This window comes from Dysidea avara, chromosome 4 (genome assembly GCF_963678975.1).
Source record: "Dysidea avara chromosome 4, odDysAvar1.4, whole genome shotgun sequence".
Classification (NCBI taxonomy): domain Eukaryota; kingdom Metazoa; phylum Porifera; class Demospongiae; order Dictyoceratida; family Dysideidae; genus Dysidea; species Dysidea avara.
This window is the reverse complement of record NC_089275.1, coordinates 32,226,557-32,254,427: the sequence shown is the minus strand read 5'-3', so window position 1 is coordinate 32,254,427 and position 27,871 is coordinate 32,226,557. Positions and strand designations below refer to the sequence as shown.

At 38.2% G+C, this 27,871-nt stretch overlaps 2 protein-coding genes and 2 long non-coding RNA genes across 16 annotated transcripts in view; 1 reads left to right on the top strand and 3 right to left on the bottom strand.

Annotated features, from left to right (window-relative positions):
• The window catches only part of LOC136254701 (uncharacterized), a 111,826-nt gene extending 103,167 nt beyond the window's left edge, over positions 1 to 8,659 (bottom strand). For both annotated transcript variants that reach the window (XM_066047439.1, XM_066047440.1), the window contains exon 1: positions 8,555 to 8,659. The gene's annotated coding sequence lies outside the window, so the exon portion shown is untranslated. The remainder of the gene's footprint in view (positions 1 to 8,554) is intronic.
• Positions 8,660 to 8,700: 41 nt separating this feature from the next.
• Positions 8,701 to 11,224, top strand: LOC136254702 (uncharacterized). The gene is made up of 3 exons (XR_010700693.1): positions 8,701 to 9,002; positions 9,100 to 9,485; positions 9,841 to 11,224. It is a non-coding gene; the product is annotated as an uncharacterized lncRNA (long non-coding RNA).
• Positions 11,225 to 12,138: 914 nt separating this feature from the next.
• On the bottom strand, positions 12,139 to 16,651 carry LOC136253230 (uncharacterized). Of its 2 annotated transcripts, XR_010700020.1 has the most exons (4): positions 16,381 to 16,651; positions 13,180 to 13,491; positions 12,905 to 13,121; positions 12,140 to 12,854 (listed from the first exon to the last, which is right to left on the bottom strand). It is a non-coding gene; the product is annotated as an uncharacterized lncRNA (long non-coding RNA). The 2 variants fall into 2 exon arrangements; XR_010700019.1 differs by having other exon boundaries at positions 12,139 to 12,854; positions 12,905 to 13,491.
• Positions 16,652 to 20,821: 4,170 nt separating this feature from the next.
• LOC136254697 (uncharacterized) lies at positions 20,822 to 24,263 on the bottom strand. 11 transcript variants are annotated; one of them, XR_010700688.1, is made up of 10 exons: positions 23,191 to 24,263; positions 22,977 to 23,139; positions 22,750 to 22,854; positions 22,616 to 22,699; positions 22,442 to 22,497; positions 22,353 to 22,381; positions 22,170 to 22,262; positions 21,551 to 21,723; positions 21,040 to 21,104; positions 20,822 to 20,980 (listed from the first exon to the last, which is right to left on the bottom strand). XR_010700688.1 is itself a non-coding variant. In XM_066047426.1 (10 exons), the coding sequence occupies exons 4-10, from the start codon at positions 22,641 to 22,643 to the stop codon at positions 20,905 to 20,907; spliced, it is 480 nt and encodes a 159-aa protein (XP_065903498.1). In that variant the 5' UTR covers positions 22,644 to 22,699; positions 22,750 to 22,854; positions 22,977 to 23,139; positions 23,191 to 24,259; the 3' UTR covers positions 20,822 to 20,904. The 11 variants fall into 11 exon arrangements, 7 of the variants coding, with proteins under 7 accessions (XP_065903498.1, XP_065903499.1, XP_065903504.1 ...); XR_010700686.1 differs by having other exon boundaries at positions 22,170 to 22,302; positions 23,191 to 24,261; XM_066047426.1 differs by having other exon boundaries at positions 21,551 to 21,643; positions 22,170 to 22,302; positions 23,191 to 24,259.
• Between the last annotated feature and the right edge of the window lie 3,608 nt (positions 24,264 to 27,871).

Here is a 27,871-nt window from a genome sequence, read left to right as displayed (position 1 = left end):
GCTTCAAACAAATCACCTGTAGAGAGTTCAGCTACAAACAAATCTCCCTGTAGAGAGATCAGATAGAAGAAGTTACCTTGTAGAGAGTGAAGCTACAAACAAATCACCCTATTGAAAAATCAGCTAGAAGAAGTCACCTTGTAGAAAGTTCAGTTACAAAGAAACCACCATGTAGAGAGTTCAGCTACTAACTAGCCACCTTGTAGAGACATCAGCTAGAAAAGTTACCTTTTAGAGAGTTCAGCTACAAAGAAACCACCCTGTAGAGAGATCAGCTAGAAGAAGTTACCTTGTAGATCGTTCAGCTACAAACAAATCACCCTGTAGAGAGATCAGCTAGAAGAAGTTACCTTGTAGAGAGTTCAGCTACAAAGAAACCACCATGTAGAGAGTTCAGCTGCAAAGAAATCACCTTGTAGAAAATTCTGCCACAAACAAATTGCCCTGTATAGAGAGATCAGTTAGAAGAAGTTACCTTTTAGAGAGTTCAGCTACAAAGAAACCATTCTGTAAAGAGCTCAGCTGCAAACAAATCACCTGTACAGAATTCAGCTACAAACAAATCACCCTGTAGAGAGATCAGCTAGAAGAAATTACCTTGTAGATAGTTCAGCTACAAACAAATCACCCTGTAGAAAGATCAGTTAGAAGAAGTTACTTTGTAGAGAGTTCAGCTACAAAGAAACCATTCTGTAAAGAGCTCAGCTGCAAACAAATCACCTGTACAGAATTCAGCTACAAACAAATCACCCTGTAGAGAGATCAGCTAGAAGAAATTACATTGTAGATAGTTCAGCTACAAACAAATCACCCTGTAGAAAGATCAGTTAGAAGAAGTTACTTTGTAGAGAGTTCAGCTACAAAGAAACCATTTTGTAAAGAGCTCAGCTGCAAACAAATCACCTGTACAGAATTCAGCTACGAACAAATCACCCTGTAGAGAGATCAGCTAGAAGAAGTTACCTTGTAGATAGTTCAGCTACAAACAAATCTCCCTGTAGAGAGATCAGCTAGAAGAAATTATCTTGTAGAGAGTTCAGCTACAAAGAAATCATCATGTGGAGAGTTCAGCTGCAAAGAAATCACCACTGCCCAAATTTCAAAGCAATAGCTCTTTCCATTCTGAAGTTATCAATTGTCAAAGTTGGCAAATTGGATGTGTATGGAAGGCCCCTTTTCGCAAATCCGGTCCCATATGTATTATATATATAATTTGTACATTTACTGATAAAATATTTAAAGTACATCTACTTCATCTTTTCTTCTTCCTGTAGTAAAGAAAGAAAACATAGGTTAAAAAAGTCCCAAAGCTGGCCATAGGCCGGCTTTGGGGTATACAAATACAAAAAGAAATGAAATCTAATCCAAAACAGCCAAGCTGTAAAAAAAGTGTGCGGCCCTCAGAAAGGCTATGGTGAAAAAAGATGTGAAATCCAAGGTGGCGGCCAAGAAATGGCTGTGATGGTAGGTTAATGGTAAAAATTTTAATAATGACAATTCAGGTAAATTTTGTGAAGCGGCACAAAAATTCACCTGAATTGTCGTTATTAAAATTTTTACCATTAACCTACCATCACAGCCATTTCTTGGCCGCCACCTTGGATTTCACATCTTTTTTCACCATAGCCTTTCTGAGGGCCGCACACTTTTTTTACAGCTTGGCTGTTTTGGATTAGATAAATTTAACCAAACATATACTTACTACTTTTACAACCACAGCAAAACATATTCTTGATCACAACACAGTCAAAGTTTAACACAAGTGTAGATTATTTTCCAGTCTTATCTTTTGAGCAAAAAGTTAAAAACCTGTGATTTAGTACTGGGTACTTCTACTATGACAGCTTCCTCTGGCAGCAGCTGCTCGGGTAGAATAAACCAACGTTCCATGATAATATTAGAACTGTTACACCAACAGTGCTAGTGTGCAACCAGACTCCAGACTACCGAGTTACAGCATTGTCTGTCTGTAATGCCAGCAGCTAGGCCTTGCATTTATGTGATAATATGTGCATGGCATACATTTAGCTTCTAACCATGACATGACCAGGGTTTGTGTCTCACTTTATTAGGCTTTGGCTGCCATTACACAGACACTTACCTTTTTGTAATTAATTTATCATGACATATTACACACTGGACAAACCAATGGGTAGAAACCAAGGTAAGGGTGCATTATAGATATATATATGCAGCTGATCTTAGCTATACATTGTCATGATTGACTCTCCATTATGCATGACTGATATCTGGCTACGAGTCGCTGAATGTATCACCTTGTATACACTTTATGAGTTTGATGCAATTAACATTCCTTTGTTTGGTCTATTGTGATGCAGTGAAGAGAACATGCATATATGGTACCGCTCAAACGTAACGTCGCACTCACTCACGGCAAATGATTAAAAAACTCGCTAATTAAAGGGCGTGGTACCTGTTTCCTTCGCAAGTATTCATTCCATACAAAATGGGATGAATACTCTTGTCTCATGAAGAAAACGAGTGTCACGTCATTTAATTAGCAAGTTTTTATAATCACTTGCAATCGAGCAATGCGAGCAAGTGTGATATTACGTTTGAGCGGTACCATAGTTCTTAAACAGTGTTCTCTGATAAACTGTGATTCTCCATGATTAAATGGGTAACCTGGAAATTAATGACTATTCTACAGTAGATAATCTAAATTGCTGCCCTCTACAGTATATAGAAGTTGATGTTTATTTAAACTGAGTAAGCTCACTACCTAGCTAATCTGGTTGTCATTCTTATGCTACACTAGCATGATCCTTGTGATGGAATTTACTAATATTAAATTATCTGGAATCAGTTGCGGCATGGGAAGAATCTAGCTGATGCACTACAGACTCTAGTGAATCACTGAGTTCAGTTCTGAGTCGAGTTGGCTCCCAAAACCTGACTCTCTCCAGTGATGGATCCTCTCAGGACGAGTCTCAGGGTATTTATAGGGAGCAATTCCATGTTGCTTACTTTCTTGTTGTGTATAATCCATTAGCACAACAATTTGACGGCATATTGATTATGTTAAGCTTCGTGTTTTTGGCCTACAAAAATGGTGGACGTATAATTCACATGATTTTGTAGGTTACGTAAGTTGACCTTGCTTCCTACTAAACCTGTCTATACAGGATGTGATAATAGCACTATAAGATGTAGAAGCCTTTATTAAGGTAAGAAATACACTAATTGTGACTTAAAGATATAGTGATATTCAAAACTGTCTGTTATATGTTGTTACGTGTTAAACTTATGCTGATACCCAATGCTGCACCCGTTTGCTTCATCTTAAAGGTCATGCTATGCGAAATCTCAAAAGAAAGTACCTTCTTACTTTGAGTTGGAAACCCTAACTAAGGCTAATAGGCCACACAGCCAGGCTTACTGATTGGATGTAGAAAATCAGCGGCCCAGGCAAGCCAAATCAGGGATCAGCGTTATACAGCTGTATCAAGCCATGTACCCAGGCATGACAAGGGCCATATGATGTCAAACTGCTGCAGTCAACTGCAACGATTTAAATCCATGGATATATGTGACCCAGTCTGGGAAAACCGGACTTATCGCCTATTTAAAAGTATCGAGAAATGCCAGTTTTAAGTATTTAGTGTGCTGTAGCTCGCCAATGGTTGAAGCTATGTGTACTAAATTTTCACACGCTTTACACCAATTACTTACCTTCCAGAGCATCCACTGTGCAAGTAGCCAACAACTAAGTTTCCTACCATTTTAAATAGTTTTTAAACTGAGGTTGACTGTATCAGGTGAGCTGCAAATTGGGTGGGAGGCAGGGGCCCTGGAAGGCAGGAAAGATGGTGTTCAAAAATTGAAAAGGAAGACCAAGGGATGAATTAGGCCAAGTTTGGGCCAATAAGGTATCAAAACTGGCTAAAATGACAGGAAATTCATAGCAGAGGTACTTATTCAACAACACAGAGCTGTACAGCCACATACAGTCATCCCCAGGTTGACCAGAAAGGCCCCACACCACACGTACGGATCGCCATTGGGCTTGGGAAAAGCAGCCAGCAAAACCAGACCACTCAAGTCTAGCTGATTTTGATTGTGGAATTAGATAGTTTATTCATGTAGCTTTGTGTCCTGGATGAAAAATTGAATCTGCTGGCATGGGCGATAAGACCGGTTTTCTCAGACTGGGTCACATACAACTGTGTCACGTGAGATCACGTGATCCACTCAATAATACAAAGTTATAAACTGGCTGCTGTGGCTGTTCTAAGTGGCTGGCACTACTTCTGGATGTCTTTCATGGCTGAAATTGGTAAGTTAGCTGTTCTGGAGTATCTGGCTATAAATCTGTAGTTGTATGTGACCCAGTCTGGGAAAACCGGGCTTATCGCCTATTTAAAAGTATCGAGAAATGCCAGTTTTAAGTATTAGTCAGGTTCACTATGTACTTTTGTTCAAAGTTTATGGAGATTAGCAAACCTATACATTTTTGGAAAGCTTAGAGCATGAGAAATCTGAAAATTAATGTTTACATTTGCACAGATTCCTGCAAGGTCAGCATTTTTAAATTTCAAAATGGCAGCCAATAAAGTAAGAAATTCCCGATATATCAATTTAAATTTGACATAAAAGTTCATCAATAAACTCAACAAATTCTCTGGTGACATTTTTAAATCTCTATTTATTAGAGGTGATAGTTAATCAAGAATAATTAGAAGTTTTTACAAACGGAATAGAAGAGCATCCATTATGCTGCAATAACTCAAGAATAGTTCTAAGCGAAAAGAATTGTGGAATATTCCAGATTAAATTAATGAGATCTATGTATAACTGGAGCAAAGTATAAGTTTGGCTTTCACTGAAACAGTTCAAGCCTAAAAACAGCAGAAAAATTGAGTTACTCTAATAGAGCAGTCACATACTCTAATAAAGCAGTCAACTTTGAGTCCATATTGCTAATGTAGCAGTGACTTTTATGAAACTCCTAGCTAGTGTGCTTATGTTAGACATAAATTTCAGGAGATTAGCTAATACTAGGTTTGAAAGAATAATTGTAATTTGCATAAAATATTCTCTCTTAAAAGAAACTTTGTTAATTAGCAATTGGCAACTATGACTTCACCCTGACTAGATCCAAGAGCACTTTTGCATGTACCAGTTGGTGGCATGCATTGACACAGTTTACTATGTCAAATAACTTTGCTCAAAATTTATGGGCCTACATATTTATTATTAGAAAGCTTAGAGCATGGAGATCAATGCTTACATTTAAACAGATACCTACATGTTAGTTAATTAGTAGTTTGAAAATAGCAGTCCATATGGTGCAAATTTCTCCATATATCCGCCTCTTATTGACAGAGAATTGCAACAAACACTATTTCTATGTTCTCACACCCATATAAAACCATTAATAGCCTCTAAAATGCTAAGAAACTTAAAAGCAATTCATTTGGCAAATAGTTATTGCATGAAACAAAGTGAATAAGTGAATTATTAACACTGAGATGTAGGGTACAGCTATGTATAAAGACATCATAGTTATGTACGTATGTACATATACATGTATTTATATCTATTACAGTTAATTCAAAGATATAAACCTTATGTCTATTACAGTTAATTCAAAGATATGAACCTAACAATCATCATGATCAACACTGTCACTGTTGTCATTTTCGATGTATTATATACAGTACGATAGTATTATATATTAGGGATCATGCAGAATTGAGCTTTTCCAGGTCAAAATATCACCCTAAAACCGGTCTCAATTTCCCTTCATGACAGCTTTGCAACATTGGCTAGGCACAGCCAAGCTCAAAAATGTCTTTAGACTAACCCCAAACTCTTCCAACAAAATTTCTATAGCATTTTAAAGTTTTTCTATTAAACAGAATTTTACGCTGACTGACTGACTGACAGCCAAGCATAATTTGACATATGGGCTTGATTTTGCCAACCACAGTACATACAATACGCACATCATGGGCTTGCCTTTGTCCTCCTTTGTGTTCCAGTTCTCTTCACTGACAATGCAAGGTGTCAATTTACACTACATAATGTGATATGGCTCAACTGTGGCTGTGTTAGCTTATCGCCGGTATTTTCCATAGCAATATGATTGATAGTGGAGACACTTCGCACGCTGTTCTTTGTTTGCAACACTGTGTAATGTGAAAAGCATAGCTGAAAATGAATCGTAATGGCTTGCTACAAAATTGATAGTTCGGGGCTTGGGGCATGTGTCCAGGTGTAAGGTTTTCCAAGTGCCCTTCTTCCTTTGATGCAGTATATGCGCGGGTTCACCAGTCATAATTATGTTAGTCCCACATTTAATCCCTATATTTCAGTCTATACAGTAGTGAACAAGAGAGGTTGCCTATATGCTGCAGTGGACATTTAATCCCTAATTCAGTCGTGGTTATAGACTGAATGAAGTATAGGTCCACTAGTATATCTGTAGATGTTAAGGCAACCTCTCTTCTTTCACTACTTTTTAGCAATTCCCTTGTTTCTTCACTTTTTTGATCGTAATCCAACTTCAAAAATTTTCATTTTTCCTTCTACTTGTATGTATAAATCTCCGTCACTTGTGCATCTGTACCACACAAACACAGTTCTGTGCAAGGTAAATCATTGCAATAGCACCAGCATTTTAGCATGGAGCAGTTACTTGTAAGCCTGCCATTAAAAACATCTTGGCTAGATTTTTGTCATCTTTTGGATAAGAATCACTCCATCGACAATGGCAATATTTGGATTATTTAAAGATGGTAATCATTCTGTCACTGGAAAAGAAATTTACGTTGGATAACAGTTAGGTAACAGTGGATACTAATTTTCAAGATCATGTATCAATGTTAACTTGTTGGTGCATGTCTATCTGGTACATAAAATTGCTCTTGGTGATCATGGTGAATCCATTGTTTATGTAAAAAAGAAACTTCCCTTTTAGGAGAGAGCTAATTCCATTTACTTTTAAAATGAAAATTCTTTCAAAATTCATCTAGTGCTAATTATGCTAAACATATGTAAGCACATTAGCAAAAAAATGGACTCAAAAGTTGACTGCCTTTAAGCGACTGCTCTATTAGAGTATCTAAATTTTTGGCTTTTTTTAGTTTGAACTGTTTTAGTAGAAGCCATTATTATACTTTGCACTAGTTATACTTTGCACCAGTTATACTCTAAATAATCCAGAATATTCATTAATTCTTTTCATGATAAATTATTCCTGAATTAGTGCAGTATAATAGACGTTCTTCTATTCCCTTTGTAAATACTTTCAATTGTTCATGATTAACTGTCTCACCTCTAATGAAAAGAGGTGTAAAAATGTCACCAGAGAATTTGTTGAGTTCATTTATTAACTATTATGTCAAATTTAACTTGATATATTAGAATTTTCTTATTTTATTAGCTGTCACTTTGAAATTAAAAAATGCTGACCTTGCAGGAATCTGTGCAAATGTAAACATTGATTTTCAGATTCCTCATGCTCTAAGCTTTCCAAAAATGTATAGGTTTGCTAATCTACATAAACTTTGAGCGAAAGTGTATTTTTTGACATAGTGAACCTGACTATATTTAGTGTACTGTAGCTCGCCAATGGTTGAAGCTATGTGTACCAAATTTTCACACGTTTTACACGAATTTCTTACCTTCCAGAGCATCCACTGTGCAAGTAGCTAACAACTAAGTTTTCCACCATTTTAGATAGCTTTTAAACCGAGGTTGACTGTATCAGGCGAGCTGCAAATTGGATGGGAGGTGGGGGCCCTGGAAGACGGGAAAGATGGTGTTCAAAAATTGAAAAGAAAGGCCAAGGGATGAATTAGGCCAAGGTTTGGGCTAATAAGGTATCAAAACTGGCTAAAATGAAAGGAAATTCATAGCAGAGGTACTTATTCAACACCACAGAGCCTTACAGCCACATACAGCCATCCCCAGGGTAACCAGAGCTCCATTTAGGCCCCACACCACACGTACGGATCACCACTGGGCTTGGGAAAAGCAGCCAGAAAAACCAGACCACTCAAGTCTAGCTGATTTTGATTGTGGAATTAGATAGTTTAGCTTTGTGTCCTGGGTGAAAAATCGAATCTGCTGACATGGGCGATAACGAGGGGTCCGACACTTCGGAAAGAGCGTACGAGATTTCCAGATTTCTACCGTGATTTCTGATTTCCAGGTTGATTTCTGCTGATATCCGCCCACGTAAGCTGTAGTTTACGGAAAAACTTCTCCAATGTACAGAGAAACACGGAGGTTAGAGGCTTGATTTCTGATTTCTACCGCAGTAGCGTACGAGATTTCACGAAGTGTCGGACCTCTCGGGCGATAAGACCGGTTTTCTCAGACTGGGTCACATATGGCTAAGCCTGCTAAGTTAATCATTAAACATTAAGTTAGTTAAGATTGAGGTTATGATGTATGGGTCCAGTTTTGTACAGGGAGTGTCTACAAGCTTTAATAGGCGACAGCTTAGAACAAACGCCACCATATTACGGGCTATTAGTATTATAAATGACACCATAAAACAATGCACAAACACATGCACACTCACGAGGTACACGACAGTCTTCGCCAGCACGAATCGCAACAGTCGCTTAATGACGGGACCTTTCGATAGAAATGGCCCCACCTACAGGTGACAAGTATCACGCGCAAACTTATTTATGGGAATCGCTAAGTTCACCTTATTCCATGTTGAGTCACGTGATCTTCTGTTCTATTAATAGAACTATAAACACTGACTGCTCGAATTTAATAGACATATTATCAATCCTAGTATATTTGGAAGCCTGAAGAGTTGGACAGACGAAAGCGACTACCCTTCCATATCTCATCAGTCCTCCTCAGGCAGTGCATCTGAAACTTGTGACTCGCCGGTACAGAGAAATTACTACACGTTGTGACACCAATCATAGTATTATCTGTGCCAGCTAGACTCAGGTGATGGCAGGGATCAGTAGAGCCGCTAATAGAGAGCCGGAACTTGGATTGAATATAATGTAAGATGCACCTATATCGATGTTGTGCTTAGGTGTGATCTTGTCAGCCTGCAACAGTGAGACTCATGACAATTTTTTTTTGTCTTATCCCCACCAGATGTAGAACTGTAGCCTGCAAAGTGCCCGCACATCTAGCACACAATTAACATCAGCAAGTACATATTCTGCGCAATTGAGTTTTGTCAAGCCACTGCAAGCATTATGTCTCCCAAAGCCAGTAATACTTTGCATAAGGTGCTACATACACCTGAATCCATGGTTCATTGGTATCTGGTATGATCATCTCTGGAGTATACATGTACACGCATGGTATGGAATCCTTGCACTGCCTCAAAGAAGTCCAAACTGGAAGTTCGTTAATGCTGTCGAGCACATGTACAGTGGGCATTTAAGTGTCCTTGATCTCTTGCAAATGTAAAGGAGTAAATTTCAGATGCACATCTGAAAGAGTTATGTTGGTCTACCTTTTTGTCACGAACTGAGGTTATTATTATATTATTGTGTACTGTGCAGGAATCATGTATGATTATAATGCATAGGTGTAATTATAAAAGTGTCCAAATCATTACAAAGCACAGTGTATGTGGAAATGGAAGTGTTAACAATGTTCTGGGGTAGATTATTCCATAGTTTAATCACTGAAGGGAAAAAGGAAAATTTAAAACTGTGCACTCTAGTATTTTAGTGGCTTTACTAGCAGCTTGTTTTGTATGTTGTCCCAGTTAAGGTGTTGATCAATGACTACACCTAGATATTTAGCATGAGTGACCTCTCTGATTGTAGAGTTGTCAATGTGGTAAGTGAATGGTATGATGTTTATCTTGTTTGTTATTTGTAGGAAATTCACATTTAATTGGATTAAAGGTCATAAGCCACTTGTGTGCCCACTGTGTTAAGGAGTCAAGATCACATTGTAATTGATGGCAGTCCTCCACGGAGTAAATATTTGAGTAAAGTATAACATCAACATAAAATCAAACTTTACTTGAGACATGTAAAGGAAGGTCATTGACGTAAATCAAAATAGTAATGGAGCCAGAACAGTTCTTTGTGGTACACCCGCATTACATGAGTCACCTTGTTTATTATTTAACACCACTTCTTGTGATCGATCAGAAAGGAAGTTCTTAATCCAAGTCAAAAGAGGTCCTTTAATACCATAAAATTGTAACTTGTGGAAGAGACCGGAGTGGGGGGCCTTGTCAAAGGCTTTACAGAAGTCAAGCAGCAACACATCACACTGTCCTTGTTGGTTTAAACATTGTGCAAAATCATTTACTGTTATAATTAATTGTATCTCACAACTCATATGCTGCCGGAAGCCATGTTGTTCATCTCTTAAAGCTTGATGATGATTCAAGTGTTCAAACATACTAGAGTAGATAACATGTTCCATGATTTTTGAGCACATACATGTTAGTGATACAGGACGCTAGTTGGCAGGGTCCTTCTTACTGCCTTTTTACATACTGGAACTATCAGAGCAGGTTTCCATATGTCAGGTATGGATCCTTGGTTTAGTGATGTTTGGAAAATTATAGATAAGGTTATAGAAAGGGCAGGGGAAATTTCATTTGCTACCTCTTGAGAAAGTAAGATGGAAGATTGTCTGGGCCCTTTGTGGGGCTTCAAATTATGAAGTAATTGAGATACCCCATCAGAGTGTATGTAAATTGGTGGAATTTCAGGAAGAGGGTTACCTTCTAATACTGCTACATTAGTGTCTTGAGTAAAAACTGAAGAGAAATATTCAGCTAGAACATAGACAAAGAGTGCAGTCCTCCAATAAAATACAGTGTTCACAAGTACGTATCTGTAAGAAGTGATAGTGCATGGAACAAGGGATACAGAATGTGTATGAATACAGAATTTGCATTAACTGAAAGTATCAAAAAATTGTTCCGATTATAGATACTGCACATTACAGATGTTGGCCAAAATTCCATCTAGGCTTGAATCTGTTGTACATGCACATCTTCTTGATTTAACTTTTCAGTATTTGACTCTTTGTATTATTCGTTTTTGTTTTGTTTTATTTGTGTTCATAGAATCTTTGACATGTCCCCTACCAGTTTTGTAGATTATTGGATTGTTTAAAAAGCTGTTTTGACATTAATGGATGTGTTAATTAGACATTGATCACCGCATTTATGCCACTGTGTTCTTTGTACTATTGACAATAATGTGTATATACATGCAATATATTTTGGTTATATAAACGCTCTTGGATAAAATAACCTCCATGATAGTACAGGGCTATCATTAACGTGGCAGCAGAGCTCTGCTATTAACTTATTATTATGCATATACATGTACAGCGAAACCTGTTGATCATGACACTTGAAGATGAGGATACCTGTATAATCTGGACACTTAGTAAGGTATCACTTAAACATCTTGATAATCAGGACACTACAGTCAGTTGGTTCCAACATCCATGTCCTTAATACAAAGGTTTCACTGTATACATTCAGTCGCTCACATCAAACAGTAAGTGGCAATTTATATAATCAAAACAGCCCAACTTAGTCTTGACATACAAGAATGATGCATAAGTAAATTGAGTACACTATAGCTACTTGCTCATACAACCTGGTTGGGCTTTTAGTGATCCTAGATGGTCAAGGTTTAGGATTAATATTCCCACTGCATAGTATATAGCCTGTAGAGGTGGGACAATACAGGATTGGAAAGTATCAACAGTATACATAATACATTGGCTTAAAATATCATTAATTACGATAATTATTAGATACAGTACATGTCAGATATTCTTAAAAGACAGATCATAATACTAACATTTTTGTAAATTAGCATCTACATACTTTCTAATATTCATTTCAGTACACCAGATAATTATGTTGCGATATGTCAATCTAGTGAAATTTGTATTGATTCACTCAATATGGTGATTTATTGATATCATTGTCCCATCTCTAATAGCCTATTAAGCTGTAAAGAACATCATAGTAGTATGCAATACTTATAATATATAACCAAGGGAAGATCACGAACTGGTGCACATTCAGTAAGCATACTAGCTGTAGTGAGTAACATCTTCACACCACCATTCTTCTACATCCTTTTCTATATCACCAGCAGAGGTGTCAAATAAACTCTACACAGTGTGTTTGTATTGGAATAGCTAATATCATGAAATCTTTATACCACAAGAATGCACTAGTATGTAACACTGATATATTACAGTAATATAAAAGAGCAGAGGTAACAAACACACGAAGGCACAACATGCCATACATAATAGGTACCAAAAATGACAAAATTCAACTTGTGAGTCCAATCACAGAACTCTGATCATGAGTGCCTGCTAAAATAGGATGATCTGTGCAAACTTTTCCAGTAGTCAAAGACACAACTGCATCACAATGATAATTTTCAAAGTACATAAGTTCAAAGTGGTCTGGCATCAGTAAAACAATGCTTGCATCAACATCAGGTAATACAGCAAATCACAAATTGCGCGTTCTTGAGCTACATAATGGGTCTTACCACTCTCCATTTAAAGCCCTCTGAGTCTTCAGTACAATAAAATACTGGCGTTTGAAATATAGTGGCAGTAGCAAGTACTTCAACATGGGTAGCCCAAATTTTTGATTCCCATACATGTTTAATTTGCTCTTCTATTGTGGCTTCGTTTACACCTGGGATTAGATAAGTTGAAAAAATCTCTTTGTTTAGATTTTCCATACGATACACAACACTCTGTACTGTGGGGTGCTCCTCTTGTGTTCTAAATAACTGATAAGAAATTCCTCTATAAAAACAGTTCCCATCGCCAACCATAGTTATTATTGGTCGACCACTGTTTGTCATAAATGATAGTATGTTGTCCTAAATATAGAATAAATAATAACAATTAAAACTATTTGTCATTATCGTACCGTCTTTTTGCTGTTATTCCAAGTAGATATCATGGTACATTTTCGTTTGACACAGCATTGCTTCAGAGTGCCTGGTCCACCATACTTAGGCTTATCCTTACAGTATTTACAGACACCACATTCTTTTTGCTGTGTATCCTAAACACTTATAGCACCTTCGACGTGCGTTTCTACCTTCTGTTGCTGGCTTTGCTCCTTGCATTTTAATACCACTAGCCTACATGAAAACAAACATCAATATTCACTTCAGAAAATTGCACATCAATATAGCTTACACTTTTGGCCAACCTATCTGCCTTAATTCCAATCCTTTTTGAAGATTTTTTCTTTCTTTGCTTCATTTTCTTCATGGTAGAACACCGCAAGGTCAATTTAGCTCGTCTCATGCATACTGCAATAAACTCTTTGAGTTTGGGCGCAACAATAATCCTTCAGACTTTGGGAGCTGTGCATGATACTTCCAATATAAATCATTCCTCAGCTGCTGTGCTAATGGAACATCAGTATCTGTCAAAAATGTATGTCAAATTTTCAATCGTTTTCAGAATGATGCGAGCTTTGATAGACTCTTCAGTGATGTTAAGTTTCTACATAAATGCACAAGTGTATAGCTAACCACTTTAGTCATAACAAATGCAGACAAGTACGTATTAGCTGACTCAGAGTTTATTTTACTATAAATTTTTTTTTTTTTTTTTAAATGGCCCTATAGCCAGGCCAATATATTTTGTGGAATGGACTTGCAGACTGGACTCACAGACTGAGTTGGAAGCAGATTAACAATAATCCAGCCATTATCTATCTCTTGTAAGGTTGGAGTCACTATTAACTGCAGCCTACTGGAAGAACAAGATATGCCTCCATTAGAAGAGATAGGTAATCCCTAGATTATTGTTAAGAAGCTGTTTCCAGCTCAGTCTGTGAGTCCAGTCCACGAAATACATTAGGCCCTATTAGCCATGAAAATGCCCTAATATTTAATATCAGATAGCCAAGTTAAATTTTATTTTCTTGGAAGACATCCACCCTGATTTTGCAGATTGTTATAGTGCTTTGTAATATCATACGGCCAATGTAATGTCTCACACAGCCAATGCAATGTCTCACACAAATTTTTTCAGCACATTAAGTATAATAAGCAGAATGAGCATATTTATATGATACTCCTAGGACTCATCCATTTATGTGAACAGCACAAAGTAAGAACGTTCACTACTGCTGACCACAAGTAACCATCATCAAGTATGTCTATAAATTAAATCCAGTGGTTCTGCTCTTACTGGTTGGTCAGCCAGTACAGTACAGGCTATTGCAGGGGCAGTTCTAAACAATTTGTTGACTGGTTTCCAATTCAAAGGCAGAAAAGCCTATCAGAGGTGGGGGTCCATTCTGAGACATTTTAATTAAGCAATTTTAGTTCAATATGAATAAAAACACTGTTTTACAGTTAAATCAAGTATACAGAAAGACTTGATGCATTATCGAGCAGTTGCAGAAGTCAATAGCTTAATGGATAATTATTTTAGAGGTGCTTAACACATTTAAGACTTGGAAGAGGGCATTACTATTCAGTGGACTGGACTACTGGACTGGAACACTGGACTGGACTACTGGACTGACATACATTTTGCTTTTGCACATTATATGGTTGGATTTATTGAGTTTCACCAGTTAAAATGACCTTTTAGTAGACTGCAGCCCACTATTAAACACTGAATACGGGAAGTGAAATGTACAAAAACTGACTTTTAATAATTATGCTCCTATTCAGATAATTATGCTGCTATACAGCATGAGGCTCAATATAGCACTTACTCCTTACCCTGTAATGCTGCTATTTGACAGCAATAGTTAATCAGCAATCATCTTTCCAGTTTACTATGATATCCTTAGAGCAAGCTCAACGAGCAAACTGTGTAGTCTTTTGTAGCATCTATAGGGGCTTAATATAGCTTATAATTCTAATTGTTAAGCCTTGGTGTTGAAATAGATGTCTGGCCACGAAAGACTACACAGCTCTCTTTCTTTGAGCCAGCTCTTCATAAACTGGAAAGATGATCGCTGCTTAACTATCACTGTCACATACAGCATTACAGGGTAAGGAGTAAGTCCTGTGTACCTTATGGTAGCTATAGCTGAACAGTAGCAAAATTATTTAAAAGACAGTTTTTGTGCATTTCACAGTTCGTATTCAGTGTTTAATAGTGGGCTGCAGGCTACCAAATGGCCATTAGGCCACTCCAGATAAATTCTCTGTTTCCCGTCCACCGCCTGCATCTAGTTGCTGTCAGCTCTAAATATTCCATTATTCCGTATTCTTCCATTATTTTCTGGTTATTCTTGTATACTGACAGGCTCAGTAAAAGCCATCTTGAAACAGTGTCAGCTCACGTGTCAACAGTGCTATCACGGCACAAACTTCGTTTGTACTATTTTTGCAACTTAAAAGGAAGGAACAAGCTTAAGCATGCTTTTATGCAGCTTTTTATGGCTGTGCCAGGCAAATAATGGCTTGAAAAGCTGCTAATCTTATAATGAAATAATGGAAGTGGACTGCCCGCCCGCATGCAAATATGCTTGAGTCCAGGACGGGAAACAGAGAATTTATTTGGAGTGGCCTTAACTGGTGAAACTCAATAAATCCAGCCATATAATGTATAAAAACAAAACATATGCCAGTCCAGTAGTCCAGTCCATTGTTCCAGTCCAGTAGTCCAGTCCACTGAATAGTAACGCCCCTTGGAAGAACTGGAGAGAAGCAGTTTATGTAGTTTGATCACTAGAAGTAGTAATACACCTTGTCTTAGACATTTAAAAAGCTGACTGGTTCGGAAACCCTTAGAACTGTGCGTGGGCTATTGGATTGGTTGAGTGGTTGTATATACTGGCCAGAATGAGTGATTAGCTACTCACTTTAAGCAGGGTATTAGCCTGAAAATAGGCCTGGCAGTGTTAGATGTGCGGGCATTTTGCAGGCTACAATTCTACATCTGGTGGGGATAAGAGAAAAAAAAATTGTCACAAGTCCCACTGTATACACTGTTGCAGGCTGACAAGTTCACACCTAAGCATAACATCGATATGGCCACTCCAAATAAATTCTGTTTCCTGTCCTGGACTCTGGAATATTTGCATGCGGGCAGGCGGTCCATTTCCATTATTTCATTATAAGATTGCTAACTTTTCAAGCCATTATTTGCCTGGCACAGCCAAAAAGGCTGCATAAAATCATGTTTATAAGCTTGTTCCTTCCTTTGTGAAGAAGTAACACAAACGTGAAGTTGTGCCGACTTGATAGCACTGCTGACATGTGAGCTGTCACTGTTTCAAGATAGCTTTTACTGAGCCTGTCAGTATGCAAGAATAACCGGAAAATAATGGGAGAATACGGAATATTTAGAGCTGGCAGTAACCAGATGCGGGCGGTGGACGGGAAACAGAGAATTTATTTGGAGTGGCCTATAGGTGCATCTTACATTTTATTCAATCCAAGTTCCGGCTCTCTATTAGCGGCTCTACTGATCTCTGCCATCACCTGAGTCTAGCTGGCACAGATAATACTATGATTGGTGTCACAATGTGTAGTAATTTCTCTGTACTGGCGAGTCACAAGTTTCAGATGCACTACCTGAGGGGGACTGATGAGATATGGAAGGGTAGCCGCTTTCGTCCGTCCAACTCTTCAGGCTTCCATAAAATATACTACGATTTATAATATGTCTATTAAATTCGAGCAGTCAGTGTTTATAGTTCTATTAATAGAACATAAGAACAGAGGATCACGTGACTCAACATGGAATAGGGTGAACTTAGCGATTCCCATCAACAAGTTTGCGCGTGATACTTGTCACCTGTAGGTGGGGCCATTTCTATCAAAAGGTCCCGTCATTAAGCGACTGTTGCGATTCGTGCTGGCGAAGACTGTCGTGTACCTCGTGAGTGTGCATGTGTTTGTGCATTGTTAGATTACATTAGATTAGATTATCAATTTTTGTCAAAGACATGGGTACACAAAAAGCACAGCCTGCAAACGTGCTCCCCATAAAGAACATACAAGTACAAAAAACAAACACATAAAAGTAACACAAAAACAAAACAGAAAACAATAACATTAGAATACACGGATTGAAAAACAAAACAGTTACAAGATTATGCAAAAAGAAAACAACGAAGTGCAGTCCAGAACGCAACTGGATTAGTCAATTTTAGAATACGATGGGGAATGGTGTTGTTTTATGGTGTCATTTATAATACTAATAGCCCGTAATATGGTGGCGTTTGTTCTAAGCTGTCGCCTATTAAAGCTTGTAGACACTCCCAGTACAAAACTGGACCCATACATCATAACCTCAATCTTAACTAACTTAATGTTTAATGATTAACTTAGCAGGCTTAGCCATATGTGACCCAGTCTGAGAAACCGGTCTTATCGCCCATGTCAGCAGATTTGATTTTTCACCCAGGACACAAAGCTACATGAATAAACTATCTAATTCCACAATCAAAATCAGCTAGACTTGAGTGGTCTGGTTTTGCTGGCTGCTTTTCCCAAGCCCAGTGGTGATCCGTACGTGTAGTGTGGGGCCTTAATGGAGCTCTGGTTACCCTGGGGATGGCTGTATGTGGCTGTAAGGCTCTGTGGTGTTGAATAAGTACTTCTGCTATGAATTTCCTTTCATTTTAGCCAGTTTTGATACCTTATTAGCCCAAACCTTGGCCTAATTCATCCCTTGGCCTTTCTTTTCAATTTTTGAACACCATCTTTCCCGTCTTCCAGGGCCCCCACCTCCCATCCAATTTGCAGCTCGCCTGATACAGTCAACCTCGGTTTAAAAGCTATCTAAAATGGTGGAAAACTTAGTTGTTAGCTACTTGCACAGTGGATGCTCTGGAAGGTAAGAAATTCGTGTAAAACGTGTGAAAATTTGGTACACATAGCTTCAACCATTGGCGAGCTACAGTACACTAAATACTTAAAACTGGCATTTCTCGATACTTTTAAATAGGCGATAAGCCCAGTTTTCCCAGACTGGGTCACATACAACTACAGATTTATAGCCAGATACTCCAGAACAGCTAACTTACCAATTTCAGCCATGAAAGACATCCAGAAGTAGTGCCAGCCACTTAGAACAGCCACAGCAGCCAGTTTATACCTTTGTATTATTGAGTGGATCACGTGATCTCACGTGACACAGTTGTATGTGACCCAGTCTGAGAAAACCGGTCTTATCGCCCATGCCAGTAGATTCAATTTTTCATCCAGGACACAAAGCTACATGAATAAACTATCGGCGATTACGCGCCAGAAATTATAGGCTCCAGCGAGTAAGAAATCGGAAAGGGAAAAATCGCCTTTAGTGTACCAAGACAGTTACTTCCAAAAGTTAGTTTTGATCATAGCTTATATTCTGTTTTTTTGCATATGATTCACAATTTTTTTTTAGGGCTGTACCGATACCGACCGATACCGATACTAGTCACATATAGTAAGTATCGGTATCGGTCAATTGCAAGTCAACAATACCATAGATAATATGTGACCGGATTTGCGAAAAGGTACCTTTTCCACACATTTGACACAAAGTGATGTAACATTTGACTCATTATACTGATCAATTTTCTTGTAGTATCAAAATGTAGCCAGATACTGTAGCTAACTACATTCAATGATAATTTCAAGCAATAGAGCAGTTTCAAAACCATGGTAACCAAAAATTACGCAATGGACCACACCCAAGTCGCCATGTTTTTGTACCAGACTGCTTGATGTTGCAAGTTGAATTCCTCGCTAAATTCATGTCAAGACTTATTAATACGTAAGTAAAATAGATGCCAGTGATAGAATAAAGTATGTAGGTGAGTTGTTAGGCATTAAAAGATACGTACTGCCTCCCAACAGGGCAGTTTCGTAGGAAAGAGAAATGCGTAAAAATGGATTTGGCCAAATTGCGATCTATTCACCGCCCCAAGGTGGTTAAAACTAGGGGAAACTTGAAGTATAGGTCTTTATCCAGCACCACAGCAGCGTACAGCCACATCCAGCTATCCCAGGATTAGCCAGAGCTCCTGAAAGGCACGAGACCGATGATGGCGTACTTCCAAACTGTGATAAAACGCCAGCAAAAGAAGACTCTTAGTGGTGAATTTTGCTAGAGTTAAGTTTTATTGTCGAAGTCAACCATCAGTTAAAGTTTAGCGGTCTTGTTTTAGTGTCTGCATTTTCACACGAAGTGGGAATCCCAGCACATGAACGATTCTGGCTAACTCGGGGATGGCTGGATGTGGCTGTGCGATGCTGTGGTGCTGGATAAAGACCTATACTTCAAGTTTCCCCTAGTTTTAACCACCTTGGGGCGGTGAATAGATCGCAATTTGGCCAAATCCATTTTTACGCATTTCTCTTTCCTACGAAACTGCCCTGTTGGGAGGCAGTACGTATCTTTTAATGCCTAATAACTCACCTACATACTTTATTCTATCACTGGCATCTATTTTACTTACGTATTAATAAGTCTTGACATGAATTTAGCGAGGAATTCAACTTGCAACATCAAGCAGTCTGGTACAAAAACATGGTGATTTGGGTGTGGTCCATTGCGTAATTTTTGGTTACCATGGTTTTGAAACTGCTCTATTAGACTATATGCCATGATCAAAAAGCTATGAAGTTTTAAAGTTCAAAAAATCGGTCAAATTTTGTTTGTGAAAAAGGTACCTTTTCGCAAATCCGGTCACATATATACCTTAGGTATATATTATCTATGACAATACCATAGGTATATCAAGACTCACGGTAGTGAGTCGCGCGGCCAAGAAACTACAAAGCGCACGCCCAATTAAAAGACGCGCGGCCACTACTGTGAGTTATTTACGTGTAGGGCCGGTTTCGCAATATTAGTCCTAAATTATGTAACATCTCTCAATAGATTTGTATTGCGTTACGTGATAAAAAAATCTTTAGGAGTCGTCATCATAGTTTTCTTGCGACCTCGCTAAAATAAAAAAGTAACCATCGCAAAATAAAAAATAGGCGTATTTCACTTTATTTCTCTACCTTATGTTACAACGACTGTCACGTTATACCAGTCAACATAGTCGTGTTTGTATAGTCCATCTAGCACTGACATTATCCAATCCTGGTTTGCCTATACGCGTATTTTCTTCAATCAAACCTCTAATCCCTACAATAACTTTTAAAGACACGATGTGGACACAAACTCTAATGCCTGATAAACAAGTTGTGACAGCGTGCTGAACCGTAAGTTCCCTAGGGATGGCGTTTTAAGCAGAAATCTTTTAAATTCCATTTAGTACCACACCCCATGCGAACGTTTATAAATCGCCAGTTGTCTTATGGTTTGAAGAACAAAATCACTAGCGAAGGTGCTTTAGCATACTCTTCAATTCTCTATTTACATGTAATTTTTAATAGATTAACCACAAAGGCCGGTAAGGTGAATACAAAAGGTAACAAGCCTTTAGGGGTTACCACCTCTATGTAGTGTGTACCATGTAGCTTGTGTTGTGGCTTTCATTAAGTATTATCACTGCTTGAAGGTTCTTAGTTTACTAATTTGTTAAGATGCCTTACTGTAGTTATACTGATAGTAAAGTGTCAGTAAACTTAAGTATATGGAACATAATTATTTTACTAAGTTTTAAACTATCAGTAAAACATCAGTGAATGCGGGTTTACTGAAAAACTACTAAAATAACAAACAATTAACTGTTCCATATACTGGGGATATACCACTGTAGTAAACTAAGATACTTCAAGCAGTGTATGCACACACAAATGGTGCAACAAAATTTTGTAATGGATTGCTCGAATGTGGTTCGTGGTGTTGTGGCTCGAATGTGTTTCGTGGTTTGCCAGTGACAATGTATGAGTTGGGGTTGTTCCACACAACTTACACAATATTCAAATTTCATGATGGCCATGATAATTTCTTGCCATATGGTAAACATACAACAATGTGTAACAACGTTAATTAACATCACATCAAGACTTGACTAAAAATAGTTCCAACAATAGTGATGATTTCTTGTATGTCAGCATGACAATACTGAGACCTGTAAAAGAATAAGCAGGCACTGAAGTTAACCTTAAATTAAACACTCATGCAACTGACCTGGAACATCGGTCGCAACACCAAAAACACTTGTTTCGATATCTGATGACACAATCCAGCAGGCACTGAATTAAAAGAGAATGTACAAAAAATCAATATGCCGGGCTGTGTCAATAATAGCATGGATAATCAAAATAAACAAAAATTATATCCCAGGCTAAGTGAATGAATAACATAACTGTTGGGTAAGCATGTTAAACCAGAACATTAGGACATTAGTCAAACCAGAACATTAGGCCATTAGTCAAACAAAAGTACGCTATCACAACTTGGTCATAATACAATGTTTGTACCACTGGACTTCACACTGGTTGCCCAAAAATTGTGCCATTCCGGGACAACAGCATAATATTATGAAACAAATAGTTACTACAACACAGAAGGCTTACTGTTGCACTGTCTACACTGATATACCATAATTTTAAAAACATAACAAGTGGGCATTAAATACAATACACTTAACATCTGGGTACTAGGAAAAAATCACTAACATCACAACATGTAAACTGACCCCGAAATTAACACCCTTGGTGCCACTACAGTCTACACTGGATACTTGTTCGAACCCATCAACACTATGCCTGATACATCTGAGTAGACTGACCTGCAAATTCACATCACTAGTATACAGTGATAATACCAAAAACACTTGTTTCGATATCTGATGACACAATCCAGCAGGCACTGAATTAAAAGAGAATGTACAAAAAATCAATATGCCGGGCTGTGTCAATAATAGCATGTATAATCAAAATAAACAAAAATTATATCCCAAGCTAAGTGAATGAATAACATAACTGTTGGGTAAGCATGTTAAACCAAAACATTAGGACATTAGTCAAACCAGAACATTAGGACATTAGTCAAACAAAAGTACGCTATCACAACTTGGTCATAATACAATGTTTGTACCACTGGACTTCACACTGGTTGCCCAAAAATTGTGCCATTCCGGGACAACAGCATAATATTATGAAACAAATAGTTACTACAACACAGAAGGCTTACTGTTGCACTGTCTACACTGATATACCATAATTTTAAAAACATAACAAGTGGGCATTAAATACAATACACTTAACATCTGGGTACTAGGAAAAAATCACTAACATCACAACATGTAAACTGACCTGGAAATTAACACCCTTGATGCCACTACAGTCTACACTGGATACTTGTTCGAACCCATCAACACTATGCCTGATACATCTGAGTAGACTGACCTGCAAATTCACATCACTAGTATACAGTGATAATTGATAACTACAAAAACAACAATTGCAATAATACAATTCTTCTGTACGTCAACTGACCTGAAATTCATGACACTCAATACCGAGACCTGTAAAAGAATGAGCAGGCACTGAAGTCAACCTTAAATTAAACACACATGCAAACTGACCTGGAACATCGGTCGCAACACCAAAGACATCTTCTGATGAAACAATCCAGCAGGCACTGAATTAAAAAGAGAATGTGCAAAAAATCAATATGCCAGGCTGTACCAATAAAGGATGAATAATCAAAATGAACTAAAAAAATATATCACATATGCAGGTTAAGTGAGTAACATAACTGTTTGGTAAGCAAGTAAACCAGAACATTTGGTCACTAGTCAAACAAAGTACGCTATCACAAACTGGTCACTGATAATTGATAACTACAACAAGAACAATTGCAATAATACAATTCCTTTGAACGTTAACTGACCTGAAATTCATGACACCTGTATCTTTGTTCATGCATGGTCTCAACTTACATACGTACCATGATCACATTCAACTGCTAGTGGATAAACCGGTATGACCAGATGGCCTGCAAAAACCAACAAGCAGGCGTTAAATACAATACACCTAAAGCCTGGAATATGAAAAATATTATATAAGCACTATTCCACACTGATATAATAATAAATTATAGGATGTTGTGGAACTTGCCTAAACATGTAAACTTGAACATGAGGACAACTGCATAATCTGGACACTTGGAATTGTCCAATACCTGATGAACCGCAAGTAGGTACTAATGACATTCACTTCAACATTTTATCCCAGCTGGGTGAATCTCTTGTGACTGAGTAAAAAGGTGTTTATTTTCCACCTGCAACCAAAGTTCTACATTTCTGTGGTTGGGTGTACATAAACGGCTGACCTGGAAAATCAGTATGCCATAGGGATATGGAAATGGTTCCTTTCCTTCTGTTGTGACATTACTTACAGCTGACTGGTAAATGATCATTGATGTCCCCATGGACCCCAACAATGAGTATACCAATAACTTCACATGAATTTCCTTTCAACATGTGGTGGAATGAATTTCCTTTCAACATCTGGTGGACAGGTCCAAAAACACTATCGCACAAACACGGTGAATCAGTGTGTGGCGATGTGACACGTTGCACAAACTTCACTCCTCGTTTCGTTAGCATCAAGACCGGCATATGTCGTAGAGTCCCTCAGTATTCTTGACTCTTACTTTTTCAAGCGTTGCTCAATCGATGTAGTTTCTCACGAGGGGCTCGAGCTTCTCAGTAAAGTCGAGCCGATTAAAGTACGCCTTACCATCCAGTTACATTCTTAAAGCATTCAATTTAAAACCACGTATCACGAGTGTCCGCTTAAGGTAATTAGGGACTTTCCACGAGATTTCTCCTAAATAGATCACGTGTTAGTTGTCAATCTGGTGGTATACATAGTTCAACAATGCGGTAAGTGTACTTTATTATAGTATAAGCTGTCAATGAATAATCGTTTGTGCACTGCTAAACTAAGGCCACTCCAAGTCATACCTTAGTTTCTGGTCACTGCCTAACCCAAAAAAGGATGCGGGCGGGCGGATGATCAGGACTTCAGGACTATGGACGTACATATACACCAGTATGTATACTGTGATGACACACTGTATAGTATTATTATTTGCTCATTCTTGCTGGTTTAGTTCATTAACCAATATTCTTACGGCATAAGTAATTATGCTTCTGCAAAAATGCACTAAGAAAATTGTTGATGGCTATAGCCGAGGGGTCACCAACTGCTTCGAAATCTCGTACACCTCCAGTAAAATCCTGCCTGAAATACGAAATCTTATGTTGTTATCGTGATTCTGATTCTATACTCGTTCTGGTACCGTAGCTTACACTCAACTGCTCCTGCACAAAAGTAAGAATGAAATCCGATGTTCCACTCCGCTTCGGATTTGTATAATCAAGTTGTGGAAGCCGCACAAAACCAGGAGCTGTGGGAAAAAAGCCGCACAAGCCAGGAGAGAATGAAATCCGATGTTCCGCTCCGCTTCGGATTTATATTATTAAGCGAGTTGTGGAAGCCAAATAAAACCAGGAGTTGTGGGAAAGAAGCCACATAAACCAGGAGAGAATCCATGCAAAGTATATCGATAAAATCCGATGTTCCGCTCCGTTTCGAATTTGTATTAAGCGAGTTGTGGAAGCCAAACAAAACCAGGAGCTGTGGGAAAGAAGCCACACGAAACCAGGACAATCCATGCAGATTGCTCCTACACAAACGTAAGAATGAAATCCGATGTTCCGCTCCGCCTCGGATTTGTATCAAGCAAGTTGTGGAAGCCACACAAAACCAGGAGCTGTGAGAAAGAAGCCATACAAAACATGGAGAGAATCGAATTAAGAATGAAATCCGATGTTCCGCTCCGTTTCTAAGCGAGTTGTGGAAGCCAAACAAAACCAGGAGTTGTGGGAAAGAAGCCGATTTATATTAAGCGAGTTGTGGAAGCCAAACAAAACCAGGAGCTGTGGGAAAGAAGCCAAACAAAACCTGGGGAATTCATGCAAACTGCCCCTGCACAAAAGTAAGAATGGATTTACTTAGCAAACTGCAAACTTAGCAACATAAACTAGCAAAACTTCATAAACTTAGCAACACACCAACTACAAAAGCAACTTAAGCATACACTGAAATGCTCCTGGTTTTGTGGGGTTTCACACGGGATTTCCCCTGAATGATTGGACTTTACTGGTTTATAGGGCTTCAGCTGCGAGTTGCTCCTGGTTTTGTAAGGTTTCATTTAATAGTCATGCCAAGGTTTTACTCCTGGTTTTATATGGCTTCACAATTCCTCTCAATTTCGTGAGGCTTTGCTCTTACATGCCAGCTGAACTTCTGTTTCTTTCTCTCACTACTTTTTGGTGATTTCACTCTACACCAACCTGTAATTTAAAATCAGATTTTGCAGCTCTCGTTCGATTTTGCGAAATCTTTTGAAACCCGTGAAATCTTGAGAAATTTGTTCAAGATTTTGAAATCCGTACCACTTTTTCGTGAGTTGGTGACCCCTCGGCTATAGCTACGCAGGGGTGGATCCAACTTCAGCCTAGCTGTAAGTTGAAGACAAAAAAAAAAAAGGTCATCACCTATCAAAATAGCTACCCCTCACCATAGATGCATGCCCTCACCAACTATATTTCCTTATTTATAACTAGATACATAGCTTCCTACACTGCTCATCAAAAGACTACTGTGACTGCTCTATTAGAGTATCTCGATTTGACTGCTCTATTAGAGTATCTCGAGTAAGAGAGGCTCTTTCAAAAGGGGGGTTCCATGGAACCCTTTGGACCCCCCTGGATCCGCCCCTGCTACGCTGCTACAACTGAGCACAACAATGTATAGTTCAACACAACAATGTATAATTCAACTAAGCACAGCAGTCTCCTCATTTATAGTTACTTTTACTTTCCAAGTGAAACGTCTCATTAGCTATGTCAGCAAAGTAAGCTGATCCACATTGAAATAATTATAGCTATGCACATCAGAAACTCTTCATTCAAATCTGAAGTCTTAGCCCACTATACATGTTTCTAGCTATTTATAATCAAGTACAAAACTAGTCAGAAACGTTTTAGTAGTGCGGTAGAGTTAAGGGTATTATAGTGTGAGTGCTGCATTAGCTAGACTCCTTGACTGTTTTATTAGAGTATCTCGCGTGATCGATCTTTTGCAATATTTAAAATATCAGTGTCCTTGGTTTCTACTGGCAGTTAAGCGCCTGTAATATTAATAATAGTCCTCATAAACTGGGGTTCCAGGTTTTCCATGCGGGCGGGTGACCAGAAACTAAGGTTTGACTTGGTGTGGCCTAAGTTATTTTTGTGTGATAAACATGCTTGAGGAAGGGTCTGGGGGACGAGACTAATATTTTGACAGCAGTTGATGATGGCCAGGCAAAGAACTGCGAGAAGAACTACTATGATAGTATGATAGTAGGGAAAAATTCCCACCCCTATAGCTCTGCCTAGGGGCATTAACTAGCATTATCTACAGCTACTGTATGTTGCTGATATGCACATTCAGGCCAAGAATAAAGGTGAAAGTGGTAGTAAGGCTCAATCCTATTATTCTGCCTAACCCTATTATTCTGCCTAATAGGCAAGGGAGTCTGAGACTGTGGGGGCATGCTCCCTCAGGAAAGTATAAGTACTACAACTATTTTGTTTTAATTGCTTCATCAAGTATAAAAATTTCAGTCAAAAGGTAATGATTGAGCTCTGGTCTTATGCACTGGTTGGAGTGGTTGTATCGATACTGCACTGTGACATCCTTGAGGGGTTAGTGCTGGCATTGTCCATGGCAATGCTATTTCATCTCCCCGAGTCTTGATGATTGAGTCCTCCATTCCTTTCTCTGCTGCTCCAATCCTGAAGTTGTGACCATGGTGACGATCGAGGCTCTGGTCTTGCATCTATATTGTACTGCAACACCCTTGAGGGGTTAGTACCGGCATTGTCCATCGCAATACTGTTCCATCTCCCATATACAAGTCTTGATGGTTGAGTCCTCTATTCCTTTCTCTGCTGCTCTAATCCTGAAGTTGTGACCAAAATATTAAAAAATGGTTATAACATGATAAATGATTATGATGATAACAATTACAAATGTATTTATAGTTGTGTAGCAACTGTGAACTAATTAGGCACTTGCAAGTTTAATTAGGTGTCTGAAGCATTTAACATGCACAGATATGAGATATATTCATCACGTGCAGGCAGTAAAGATAAATTTACTCTAATAGAACAGTCATACTACACCGTAAATTCATACTTCCAAACTTATGGTGTTATGAAACAATCATTATTATGTATGGATTTTACTGACTCTCCAAGATAATATTCTGCATTAATGTTAATTGCTCATTTCCAAAAAAATTACCTTTCACTGACAAAAATGAGTGATATCCACCCCAAAAACACCTTCGCTGTAAAAAAGGTGCGCCCAAGAAACTACAAGTACCTGGAACCCAATGTAAAAAACAAAAAGAAAAAACAGCTTAGCTGAAGTGAAAAGTAACTGGTAACTTAAAGAGCTGATATCTGAAGCGGCCAAAAATACAATTACTAAAGTTTAATCCATGCAAGAACACCTTGGCTATAAAACAGATGTATACATGAAAGTAACTGGCAACTGAAATGGCTGATATCTGAAGCGGCCAAGAATGAATGGTCATATACAACTAATTCAAAAATTTAACACTGAACCTTTATAATTCAGCTGTGTTCTATATTCACTCTTGCTGCATCGTAAAGTAATTTCTTTTAACTCTAATTGGCTGGTAATTTGGCCGCCTTTTTTTGCTCTATTATACTGACTATTAAAAAAGGCGGCCAAATTACCAGCCAATTAGAGTTAAAAGAAATTACTTTACGATGCAGCAAGAGTGAATATAGAACACAGCTGAATTATAAAGGTTCAGTGTTAAATTTTTGAATTAGTTGTATATGACCATTCATTCTTGGCCGCTTCAGATATCAGCCATTTCAGTTGCCAGTTACTTTCATGTATACACCTGTTTTATAGCCAAG

Coding starts and splice junctions, on each gene's coding strand:
- LOC136254697 (XM_066047426.1), bottom strand. CDS start 22,643: ATGTTCTGGTTTACTTGCTTACCAAACA. Junction 22,382..22,441: donor TGTTGCGACCGATGTTCCAG/GTCAGTTTGCAT, acceptor ATTCTTTTACAG/GTCTCGGTATTGAGTGTCAT. Junction 22,303..22,352: donor TTGAGTGTCATGAATTTCAG/GTCAGTTGACGT, acceptor TTGTTTTTGTAG/TTATCAATTATCACTGTATA.